Source organism: Hypanus sabinus, chromosome 1 (assembly GCF_030144855.1).
Source record: "Hypanus sabinus isolate sHypSab1 chromosome 1, sHypSab1.hap1, whole genome shotgun sequence".
Lineage (NCBI taxonomy): Eukaryota > Metazoa > Chordata > Chondrichthyes > Myliobatiformes > Dasyatidae > Hypanus > Hypanus sabinus.
Genome location: NC_082706.1, coordinates 151,393,345 through 151,405,493, shown reverse-complemented (window position 1 = coordinate 151,405,493; position 12,149 = coordinate 151,393,345). Strand labels below are relative to the sequence as shown.

At 38.2% G+C, this 12,149-nt stretch overlaps 1 protein-coding gene across 1 annotated transcript in view; it reads left to right on the top strand.

Annotated features, from left to right (window-relative positions):
* LOC132399121 (NEDD4-like E3 ubiquitin-protein ligase WWP1) overlaps positions 1-12,149 on the top strand; it is a 152,128-nt gene that overhangs the window by 138,965 nt on the left and 1,014 nt on the right. The window contains exons 22-23 of the mRNA XM_059979121.1: positions 5,218-5,314; positions 9,350-9,422. Coding sequence (XP_059835104.1) covers positions 5,218-5,314; positions 9,350-9,422 — 170 coding nt within the window. The remainder of the gene's footprint in view (positions 1-5,217; positions 5,315-9,349; positions 9,423-12,149) is intronic.

Genomic DNA, 12,149 nt, shown 5'->3' with positions numbered 1-12,149 from the left:
ATTTCCTCCCTCTTTTGCGCTAAATGGATTATACTAAATAACCGGGTTACATTATCTGCCAATTGTCTATTTTTGATAAATCCTGTTTGATCCATATGCACTAATTTTGGTAAGCATTTAGATAATCTATTAGATAAGATTTTTGCTATTATTTTATAATCGGTGTTTAATAAAGAAATAGGTCTATATGATGCTGGTGTTAAAAGGTCTCTATCTTTTTTTGACAATACTATTAAAATAGCTGTTGAAAAAGATTCTGGAAGTTTATGCGTTCTTTCTGCTTGATATATTAACTCCATAAAAGGAGGAATTAATAAATCTTTAAACTTTTTATAAAATTCAGGTGGAAAACCATCTTCTCCTGGAGATTTATTACTTTGAAGTGATCCCAAAGCTTCTTCAACTTCCTTCAATGTAAAAGGCGTATCTAATCCCTTCTGTTCTTCTGTATTTAATTTTGGAAGAGTTATTTGTGATAAAAATTCTTAAAAGCCTCATTAATTTCTTGAGGCTTATAAGTAATTTCATTCACTTTTGTTCGAATTGCATTTATTGTTTTGGAAATCTGATCTGTTTTTAACTGCCATGCAAGAACTTTATGTGATCTTTCACCTAATTCATAATATCTCTGTTTAGTTCTCATAATTGCTTTTTCTGTTTGATATGTCTGGAGTGTATTATATTTTAACTTCTTATTAATAAGTTGTCTTCGTTTTTCTTCTGTCATATTTCTTTGAGATTCTTTTTCTAATTTTATAATCTCTTTTTCCAATTGATCTATTTCTATCATATATTCCTTCTTAATTTTAGAAGTATAACTTATTATCTGGCCTCTCAAATATGCTTTCATTGCTTCCCACAATATAAATTTATCATCAACTGAATGTAAATTTGTATCTAAAAAGAACTGAATCTGCTTTTTCATAAAATCACAAAAATCTTGATGTTTTAGTAGAATTGAATTAAATCTCCATCTATAAATTGATTCCTCTTTATCCATCATTATCATTGTCATTATTAAAGGAGAGTGATCAGACAATATTCTTGCTTTATATTCCACATTTTTCACTCTATCTTGAGTATTTGTTGATAATAGGAAAAAATCTATCCTTGAGTATGTTTTATGTCTATTTGAATAGAATGAATAATCCCTTTCTTTTGGATTGATTCTTCTCCATATATCAATCAAATTTAAATCTTTCATCAATGATAGAGTTAATTTTGCTACTTTTGATTTTGTAATAGCCTTTGTTGATCTATCTAAAACTGGATCTAAACAAAAATTAAAATCTCCACCTATTAATATTTTATCATGTGCGTTAGCCAAATTCAAAAAGACCTCCTATATAAATTTTACATCATTTTCATTTGGTGCATAAATATTCATAAGAGTCCATAGTTCTGAAAAAATTTGACAATGTATAATTAAATATCTTCCTGCCGAATCAGTTAATACATTTTGTATTTTAATTGGTAAATTTTTATTAACCAACATTGCAAATCCTCTCGCCTTTGAGTTAAATGAAGCTGCAATAACATTTCCAACCCAGTCTCTTTTTAATTTCTGATGTTCTATATTCGTTAAATGAGTTTCTTGTAAGAAAGCTATATCTATTTTCATTTTTTTAATATATGTTAAAGTTCTTTTTCTTTTTATTGGTCCATTAAGCCCATTAACATTAAAACTTAAAAAATTCAATAGATTAGTCATTATTTTTAATTATGTTACTCCAATCTATAATAATACCTAATCTTTCAACTTTCATTATATCCTGGGAAATCTTTTTAGAAGTCTCCATGTTGCTATGTGTGTCCCTACCAATCATCCAGGCAAAAGAATAGAAGAAAAATAGAAAATAAAGAAAAAAACAAAATACCCCCCTATTAATGTTGTGAAAGAAAAAAAACACAACATTACCCCCCTCTATTGTACGGGTCATGGCAGTCGCCATGATTACACACGAGAATCCCGTAGTAACCGATTCAAAGCTCCCCAGCCCCCCCGCAACATAAAAAGTATATATATATAAAAAAATACTATTCTCAGTTATTATTTCTAAAATTTTACTTTTCTCCCTTATATCATCCTTAAATGTCCATCAGTTCCATTCGCTATCTCTGTCTTCATCTTTAACCATTACATTTAGAAGTCTCTACGTTTAATTAGCAAAGAGATGGGAGTTTTTGTGCGAACACCTCCGCTTCTCGATAATCAGGAAAAAATCTTTTTCCCTCCTCCAAAAAAATTATCAGTGTTGCTGGGTGATGCATTAAAAACTTATAACCTTTTTTCCATAAAACATTTTTAGCTGGATTGAATTCTTTCTTTCTCTTCAAAAGGTTATAACTTATATCAGGATAAAAAAGAACTGGTTTCTCTGCTATCATCAATGGACCTTTTCTTCTTTTAGCACCTTGGGCAGCTGCCTTCAAAATCTTTTCTTTATCCTGGTATCATAAACATCTTATCAAAATTGATTGCGGATTTTGATCATCTTGAGATCTTGATCTTAAGGCTCTGTGCACCCTTTCAATCTCAATTGAAGTTTCTTCTCCCATTTCCAATTTTTCAGGAATCCATTTTTGAAAAAAATTTATTGGGTCTTCTCCTTCGGTACCTTCTTTAAGTCCAACAATTTTAATATTGTTGCGTCTACTAAAATATTCGAGCTTATCAATTTTTCCCATGAGTTGTTTTCTTTCTGATGTCCAGGCATCATTATCATCTTCCATCTTCTTCATTCTTCCATCCATTTCTTCCACTTTGACATCCAAATCTGTAATTTTCTTTTCCATTTTTTCCTGTTTCTTTGTCATTTTATCAAACATAGCCTCCATTTTTGTTATTTTTTCTTTAATTACTTTTAATGCATTTAATTTTTCTAATTTATGAATTATTTGCCTCAAAGTCTTTTTTGTATTTTCAGAGGAACTTTCATCTCCATCTTCGTCTGATTTTTCCAGAGAGTCCGACTCTCTCTCAGACTCACTTTCACTGTCGGTTTCAGTCGTTGCTGGGTTTTGTAGTTCTGGTTGCACTCGTTTGCGCATGCTTGTTCCTTTGCGCATGCGCAGTTCTCGTTGATCCTTTCCTTTAGAAATGGCCGATGCTGCCGCGGTCTCCTGTTCTGTTTCACCGGTGGTGTGTTGTACCTGAGTCCGCGGTTCTTCGGTAGAAGTAGGCCTTGATTCTGTTCCAACTTGAGCGGTCTTCGCGGAAGTAGTTTTCTTCATCCTCTATTTAAGGCATAGCTTAAAACAATCCAGAGTAGTTTATGAGTAACCTTAAAAAAGTATTGATTGACTTTTCTTCACTTAAACATTAATTTATTAACTTTTTTACGGGAGGGCTGAGTTCCAGCGTCTCGATCCTACGTCATCACGTGACGTCCCCCCCAAAATCCCATTTTGGAGAGTACATCCGCCATGTACATGTGCGATATCCTGTCGAAGGCTTTCTCCTGGTCCAAGCTGACCAGGCAGGCGTCCACCCCCCTGTCCTGTACGTAGGCGATGGTGTCCCTCAGCAGCGCAAGGCTGTCTGATATCTTCCTGCCCGATACAGCACAGGTTTGGACCGGGTGGATCACCTGCTCCAGTGCAGACTTGACCCTGTTGGCGATTGCCTTGGACAGGATCTTGTAGTCCACATTCAGGAGTGAGATGGGCCTCCAGTTTCTAATGTCTTCCCTCTCCCCCTTCTGCTTGTAGATGAGGGTGATAATGCCCTTCCACATGGATTCGGACATGCTGCCTGCCAGGAGCGTAGCGCTGTACACTTCCAGCAGGTCGGGGCCCATCCTGTTCCACAGCCGAATACAACCCGACTGGTAAGCCGTCGCTTCCGGGAGTCTTACCCGACTCAAAGGAACGGACGGAGCCGGTCAGCTCGTGCAGGGTCAATGGCTGCTCCAGACTCTCCCGCTTGCCGTCGTCTAAGACCTGTGTGATAGACGACAGGAAGTTGTGGGAGGCTGTGGAGTCTGTGGCCTTTTCTCCGTACAGACCAGCATAGAAGGACCTGCAGATCCTCAGTATGTCTGTCTGCGAGGACGCGACTGAGCCGTCCTCTTCCTTAAGGTTGTGGATCACAGAGTTCCCCCTGTGTACCTTTTGGAAGAAGAATTGTGAGCACGTCTCGTCCTGCTCCACGGTTTGGACCCTCGATCGGAAGATGATCTTGGAGGACTCGGCGGCAAAGTGCTGGGCCTGCTGGCCCTTCACCTCCCGCAGTTCCTCCCTGACATCCACCCCCCTCGATGGCAGAAGGAGGAGTTGCTGCAACTCTATCTGGAGTTTACGCAGTTCCCTCTACCCCTGCTTGCTCTCTGGATGCCTTTGCGTATGAAGAACCTCTTGATGTTCTCCTTGGTGGCTTCCCACCAGTGAATCGGGGAATCAAAGAAGGCTTTCAAGGGTGGTGTATTTCAAACACTTTGTGTTTGTTAGACACTCGGCTTGATTACATTATGATCACCTTTATTATCAATGCATATGTCCCTTTTGCTGTTAATTAAACCTAGTTCATTGCATCAAATGTTGTGCATGACAAATAGAATCTGCACCTTGTCCCAACATCTGGGTTTGTACCTACATTCTGTTGTAACCGTAATTTGGAGAAATCCCAAATGATTGCAGGAAGTATGCAAATTCCATACAAACAGTACCAAAGACATTGGAACTGTGAGATGCTAACTGCACCACCGTGCTGCCCCTGCTGGTACTGTTACTTTAAGGGGTAAATAACAAAAGTCATATTTTCAATTCTCAATCTAGGTAAAGAGAAAATTAATGGATTTAACCTTTTTAATATATTCTAAAAACTACTAATTACTAAAAGTGCACCTCAATTATGCAAATCATGTTTTAATTGACAGCAGCTCTGAGATTCAAAAACGGCTAGGCAAGGTCCAGAAAAAAATCCCTTTAACAACTTCTAACTTAAGTGTTTAGCATTTAATTTGCAGAATTATGCTGCAATTTATTTAAAGAAATGGAAACACAAGGAGGCATCATTCTATTATGATTATGACTGTTCCTTAACCTCAGTGGCATGTTCCTGTCCTAGCCCCTTTCCCTTGAATCCCTTAGTAACCAAAAATTATTTACCTCTGGTTTCTGGGAATTGTCCCTCCTTTTTGTGAATATTGACATTCTAATCACATTTTATAGGTTTGTTTCATGTTGCCTTAAGTGAATTTGAATATTTTTTCCTAGTTTGTAAAGGAGATGGACAATGAAGTACGTTTACGGTTGATGCAGTTTGTCACTGGTACCTGCCGCTTACCATTGGGAGGATTTGCTGAGCTTCTAGGTAGGCAGAACTGCTCAAACGTTACTGCAGCTTTGTCAAGTTGCCTAAACTTTGAATTAGATGCAAATAATGTAGATGTTTTGTTAAGTTAGAACAATTTAATTATTGTAAATACTTTCTATACTTGTATAAAGAAACATTTAACTTGTAATTTACTTTTAAGTATAAAAGCCGTGTACACACTGCATGTTATTTCCCAAAAGGATGTAAATGTTTTCTTACCACACTCAAAAATTTAATTTAAAAATCATGCAAAAACAGAAGTAATATATAATTAAATATTTTATCAGATTTTAAAACTTGGGAGATATATAGGCACATTCCTACATTTCACTGCTGTCTGAGAGGAATTTTTTTTTCCATTTGTTGGAAAGGAGAGGAGAGAGAGATACCGCTTCTACCTCTTCCAACGATTCTGAGTGAGGCATAGAGAGATCTGTATTTACTGACAATTACCTTTATTGTTCAAACTAACAAATACGTGAATTTATACACTAAATACCTTGTGTGCACACCTGCTAAGTACCCCTGACTCTCCTGGATAGTCAAAGAATAGCAAAGGTATTACCCGGGCGGAGGAATTTACGCTGGCCAGGCACTCCTTGTTCCTCATGGTCCCAACTCACTCTCCACGTGTTCACGCAGGGTTCTTCTCGCTTGTGTCTGCGATGGTTATTCTTCGAAGTTACCGCCACCGGCGCACACAAAGCATCCACTTTTATATCCATTGCTTATCAATTCAAATGTCACATTCCCATGTCATTGGCCGCAGGTCATGTGTCTGGCCTTTAACACCTGGTCATTGACTCTGGTCCAAAGCAGCATCCATCTATTGTCCTCTTCCCATCAAGGGACAGTTGCTGACTCTTTGTTCTCAGTCAGCAATGAGCTTGAATCACCTCAGGCATTCACAAGTCTGCATGTTATAGCCAACCAAAGAACACCTCACAAACAACTCCTTATTTGGAAATGACCTCCAGTCCAGCAGGTTACCTGGTCTTTGTGTCTTCTTTACAACACTAATCAAGTCCAGCATGTCAAGCTCACAAAATGGAGAATCGAGTGTCTTCACAAAATGGCAGCCTCCATCCCCCAAGAACACGGCAAGAACAAAGTCTGCTCCTTGATTCATTTGAATTCACTGATTTGAAGATTGTCATTCTTTCTGGCCAAAACATTTGTACCTTTATAATGCTCTGAGGCCTGCCTGTACATGCTGTCCACCTAATTAGGCTGCCTTTATCTGTGTTGCAATATAGCCAGTCATTTTAAGATGTACAAAAGCAATTACAGTGCCTTGTAGAAGTATTTAGTCCCCGATCCTTTATTCATGTAAGTAAGTATTACAACCAGGGATCTTGATTAACTTAACTGAGAATTTTATTTGAAAATCACGTGCTACTTTTTTTTCTCCACAGTAAATAGGTAAAGTTATAAAGCATGAAAAACTAAAAATTCAAAATTGAGATGTCAGCAATTCAGAAACATTCAACCCCCTTTGTTCAGTACCTAGTTGAACTATCTTTTGCAGCTATTACAGCTAGTAGTCTTTTGGATAAGTCTCTATTAACTTTGCACAACATGATGGAGCAAGATTTGCTCAATCTTCCTTGCAAGCTGTGCCAGGTTAGTTGGGGAACAGTAATCTTGAGGCCTTGCCAGAGATGTTTGATTGGGTTAGGGTCTGGACTTTGACTGAGCCACTCAAGGGCATCAATTTTCTTCATTTGAAGCCACTCCATGGTTACTCTGGCAGTGTGCTTTGGGTCATTGTCCTGCTAAATGATCAACTTCCTCCCCGGTTTAAGCTTTTCAGCAGAGGCTAGCAGGTTTTTAACCAAGATCTCTATATTTAGCAGCATCCATTTTCCCATCAATTCCGACAAAATTTCCCATCCCTGCTGCTGAAAAGCATCTCCATAGTGTGATGCTACCTTTGCCATGCTTTACAGCAGAAATGGTGTTACCCGGCTGATGTGCAGAATTAGGTTTACGGCATTAGATGTGAAAGAGGGTCTTGTAGTCAGATGAGACTAAAGTGGAACATTTTGGCCTCAGCACTAAGTGGATGTATGGATAAATCTAATACTGTGCATCAGAATCAGGTTCACTATCACCAGCATGTGTCATGAAATTTGTCAACTTAGCAGCAGCAGTTCAATGCAATATGGAAGAAAAAAAACAATAAAATAATAATAATAATAAATAAATAAATTACAGTATACATATATTGAATAGGTTAAGAATCATGCAAAAAACAGAAGTAATATATATTTAAAAAGTGAGGTAGTGTCTAAGGGTTCAGTGTCCATTTAGAAATTGGATGGCAGAGGGGAATAATCTGTTCCTGAATCACTGAATGTGGGCCTTCAGCCAGGTAACACCATCCTTACTGTAAATTATGGTGGAGGTAGCATCATGCTATGGGAATGCTTTTCAGTAGCAGGAACTGGAAATCTGATTACAATTGATGGGAAGATGAATGCTGCTAAATACAGAGAGATCCTGGATTAAAAAAAAACAGCTCGCCTCTGCCAGAAAGCTTAAACTGAGAAGCAAGTTTATCCTTTAGTGGGACAACGACCCAAAGCACACTGCCAGAGAAACCATGGAGTGGCTACACATGAAGAAAATTTACGTCCTTGAGAGGTCAATTCAGAGTCCTGACCATAACCTGATCAAACATCTCTGGCAAGACCTCAAGATTGCTGTTTGCCGCCACTCCCCAACTAACCTGGCACAGCTTGTGCAATTTTACAAGGAGAAATGGGCAAATCTTGATTCCATCACTTTGTACAAAACTAATAGACACTTAAAAGGCTACAGGATGTAATAACTGCTATATGTACTGAGCAAAGGGGGATGAATACTTATGAACTGCTAGCATTTCAATTTTTTAATTTTAAGTATTACATGCTTTACAATTTTTTCTTTTTTTTGGGCTCTACTGTGAAAAAGGGAGCATGTGATTCACTGCAAATTTGCTTTCCAGCTTTCTTTCATTAGAATCATTGTATCCCAAGGTATATGAATGCAAAATCTTTGGTTATAGCAAACAGTCCTGAAAACATTTGACTTGATTCTAGCAAACTATTGGAAATAAAGTTCTTGATTAGACCATAAGACATAGCAGCAGAATTAGGCCATTCGGTCTATTGAGTCTACTCCAGCTTTCCATCATGGGTGATTTATTATCCCTCTCAACCCCATTCTCCTGTCTTCTCCCTGTACACTTTGACACTGACTAATTCAGAACCTATCAACTATCACTTCAAGTATATCCGCTTAATTAGTGAGGGCATTAAAGGTTATAGGGAGAAGGCTGGAGAATGGTAATGAGGGGGATAATAAATCAGGCAAAGCAGACTTGATGGACCGAAAGGCCCGGTTCTGCTCCTATGGTCTAAAGGTATGGATAAGAACATAGTGAATCTGGGACTATGCAGGGAGAGATGTTATCATGAATAAAAGATTTAGAACTTGTGGGTAGGAAGGTTAATAATTCATGTAAAAAGCATTCAACACAGACTCGGACATTTGGGTCTATGAACAAAAGAGCTGGTAAGTTAGGGGAAGAATTGTGGTGGGAAAGTGTTTTCAGTGGCTGAACTGACCTGTTGGTAGATGGAGAGGTGAATAGACGAAGAAGTGAAACATCTATTGTCCAGTGTAGTTGACTTAATCATTCTCTTCAGTAGAGAAGAAAATCAATAATTTTCCTACCACTGCCTTGGTGTAAACTAATGGTGCACAATTAATATCAGGCTTATGAATAAACTGTCAGTATCAGAAATGGATGAAATAATTAATAGGAAATTTATCATAAATGAAGTGTCTGCTACATTGCAGATTAGCTGCTATTACACATGTTGGTGTGGTGTTTGTGAAATCTTTCTGCTGTCTAATGTATAAACTTTTTTAACTTATAAACTTGCATTACCCTTTGAAAATATTTGATCTTCCATGACAGCACAACTTGTTTTGATGAAGCATTGTGCATGATTAGCTGGAGACAATAATTGTTTTTTCCACCAGGGAGTAATGGACCTCAAAAGTTTTGCATTGAAAAGGTTGGTAAAGAAACATGGCTGCCCAGAAGTCACACTTGGTGAGTACTATCTATTTATTAGTCTTGCACTAGAAACATCTATGGTTTTAAATCTGTATTAATACATATGCAGTAGCTTTAGAATTTTGGAGACATGAGATACTGGAATCTGAAGCAACAGCCTGCTGAAGGAATGCAATGTGTCAAGTAGCATATGTGGGAGAAAAGAAATGCAGGCATGCGGGGCTTTAACTCAGAATGTTGACAATTCCTTTCTTCTCACAAATGATGTGTCTTAAGAATTTTGTTCACCCTTTCTTCAGCCTCCATTTGTGTTCCCTTTATATGAATTACTATCTTCAGTGTTTCTAAGATTCCAAATTTTGAGATCAGCAGATTTTAAATTTATGTCCTGAATTCAAAACATTTTGTATCAAAATCAGTGTTCCTAGTGCTAAACCTGGGGAACAATATGTGCACTTTTCCATAGGGCAAAAATATGAGAGATGAATGAATCAACACAAGGAATAAATCAACTTGATCTAGTCCTCACCAGTCTACTTATTACAGTCATGTCTTCGCATAAAGGATACTCTTCAGGGTGTTGTGGCATGACTTTTGCTGTATGGATTCAGAATAGATCGGGTTACTCAGAACCGAATTCATGAGACATTGTGGGCCATTTACAGTCTGTAAATACATTAAGCCCTGAAAGTTTTTACCTGAAACATAAATGCTTCCCTTCCTCCCATAGATGCTGCTTGACCCACTGAGCTCCTCCAGCAGGCTGTTTGATACATGCATCCAAAGCAGTGAAAGCAATTTGCACTAGACATATCTGAGCAATCCCAATGCTAACAAGGGGGCATAATTTTAAGGTAATTGAAGTGTAAGAGGGATGTCAGAGGTAATTTCTTTACACAGAAAGTGGTGAGTGTGTAGAATGCCCTCCATGGGGTGATGGTAGAGGCAGATACATCAGGAGTATTTAAGAGACTCTTGGATAGGCACATGGCTTATAGAAAAAAATGGTGGGCTATGTAGGAGAGGTATTAGATTGCTCTTAGAGTAAGTTAAAAGGTCAGCACAACATCATGGGCTGAAGAGCCTGTACTGTGTGCAGTTCTAACTGTTTAGACTTAACCCTGCTGTTCTAATATTCAGCCTAAATGATGCTGAGTGCCTAAGTAGCAAAAGGGGTTTGGAAGGAGAGTTGGAAGACTACAGAAACATTCACTTCCTCAGTAATAGCAAAATCCAACGTGTACAACGACAGGCTCAGACATTTGGCCCTTCTCGCTAAAGGTCCTTAACCTTAACTAGGCTCCTCTCATAAACATTGGTACTGAAAAGGATATGACAGGCTTTGTATCTTATAGTGAGAATGAGAGTAATTCCTATAATGTAAAGCAGACAGCTTGACTGGCATTCTATTCAACTGCCTAAACATTCGCTCCCTCCAGCACGGGTGTTCTGTGACCGCAATTTGTACGATCTATACATTGTAGCTCAGTCTTCACTCTGACCATTCTGGACAACAGGAGCAAGGGTTATTTTCCCTGATATTGGCAGCATTTGACCAAATGTCACATTAAGCAGCCATGGTAAAATGAAACATGCTGAGAATTGAAGAATAGCTCTTCATTGGTTGGATTCACACCTAATACACTCGACTATGGTGATAGTTTTTGGACCTCTGTTGTGTACCAGCTACATAATACACTGCAGTTGTTTGCTAGGCTACTCCAAAGGCATCATCCAACATGTAACTTTATAACTAAAAATGAGCAGAACAGGAGCATCACCAGATGCAGATTTCCCAACAAAGTACAGTCCATCTGAGTTCCGAAATGTATCACCATTTTTTGATGGTGACTTGGTCCAAATCCAGGAATATGCTGCTTAGTAACCAGTTAAAAGTGACTAGCACATTTGGGCATGAGCAGTAAATATGGTCTTGCTCACTGTGGTCTGGCTGTATCACTGCCTGGTATGGGAACTGTACCTCCCTTAATTGCAGGATTCTGCAGAGAGTGGTGCGGACAGGCTAGCGCATCTGTAGTTGTGAACTTCCCATGATTCAGGACAGTTACAAAGATAGGTGTGTATAAAGGGTCCGAAGGATCATTGGGGGACCCGAGTCACCCCAATCACAGTCTATTTCAGCTGCTACCATCCGGGAAATGGTACTGCAGCATAAAAGCCAGGACCGACAGGCTCCGGGGACAGCTTTTTCCATCAGTCCATCAGATACACTTATGCTGATCTGAGTGTATTTCTATGTTTTAGTGACTGTTCTATTTACTATAAGTTATTATAAGTTACTATGATTGCACGTTGCACATTTAGACAGATGTAACGTAAAGATTTTTACTCATGTATGTGAAGGATGTAAGAAATAGTTAATTCAATAATAAATCATTACATACAACATGAAAACATATTAAAGAACAAACATGGAGTAATTCAATAGGTTAAGGTGCATCTGTGGAGGTAAAAAGATTTTCATTGTTTTGAATTTTAACCCAAAATTATGAACCCTTTTAACTCCACAGATACTGATTGATCTGGTGAGTTCCTGCAGCTTTTTTTTTGCTTCAGATTCCAGCATATGCAGTACCATGTGTATCCAAGTTGTTATGTTACATTGAAGTGCAGAGCTCAGGGCTACAGAGTCATGTTGAGAAGGAAATGTGCCACAGATTCCATACTCAACATGGATTTGAAATGTATTTAGGACATTTGGAATTGTTGAAATGTAGCCTTGTGTTCATTGATGTATGTATG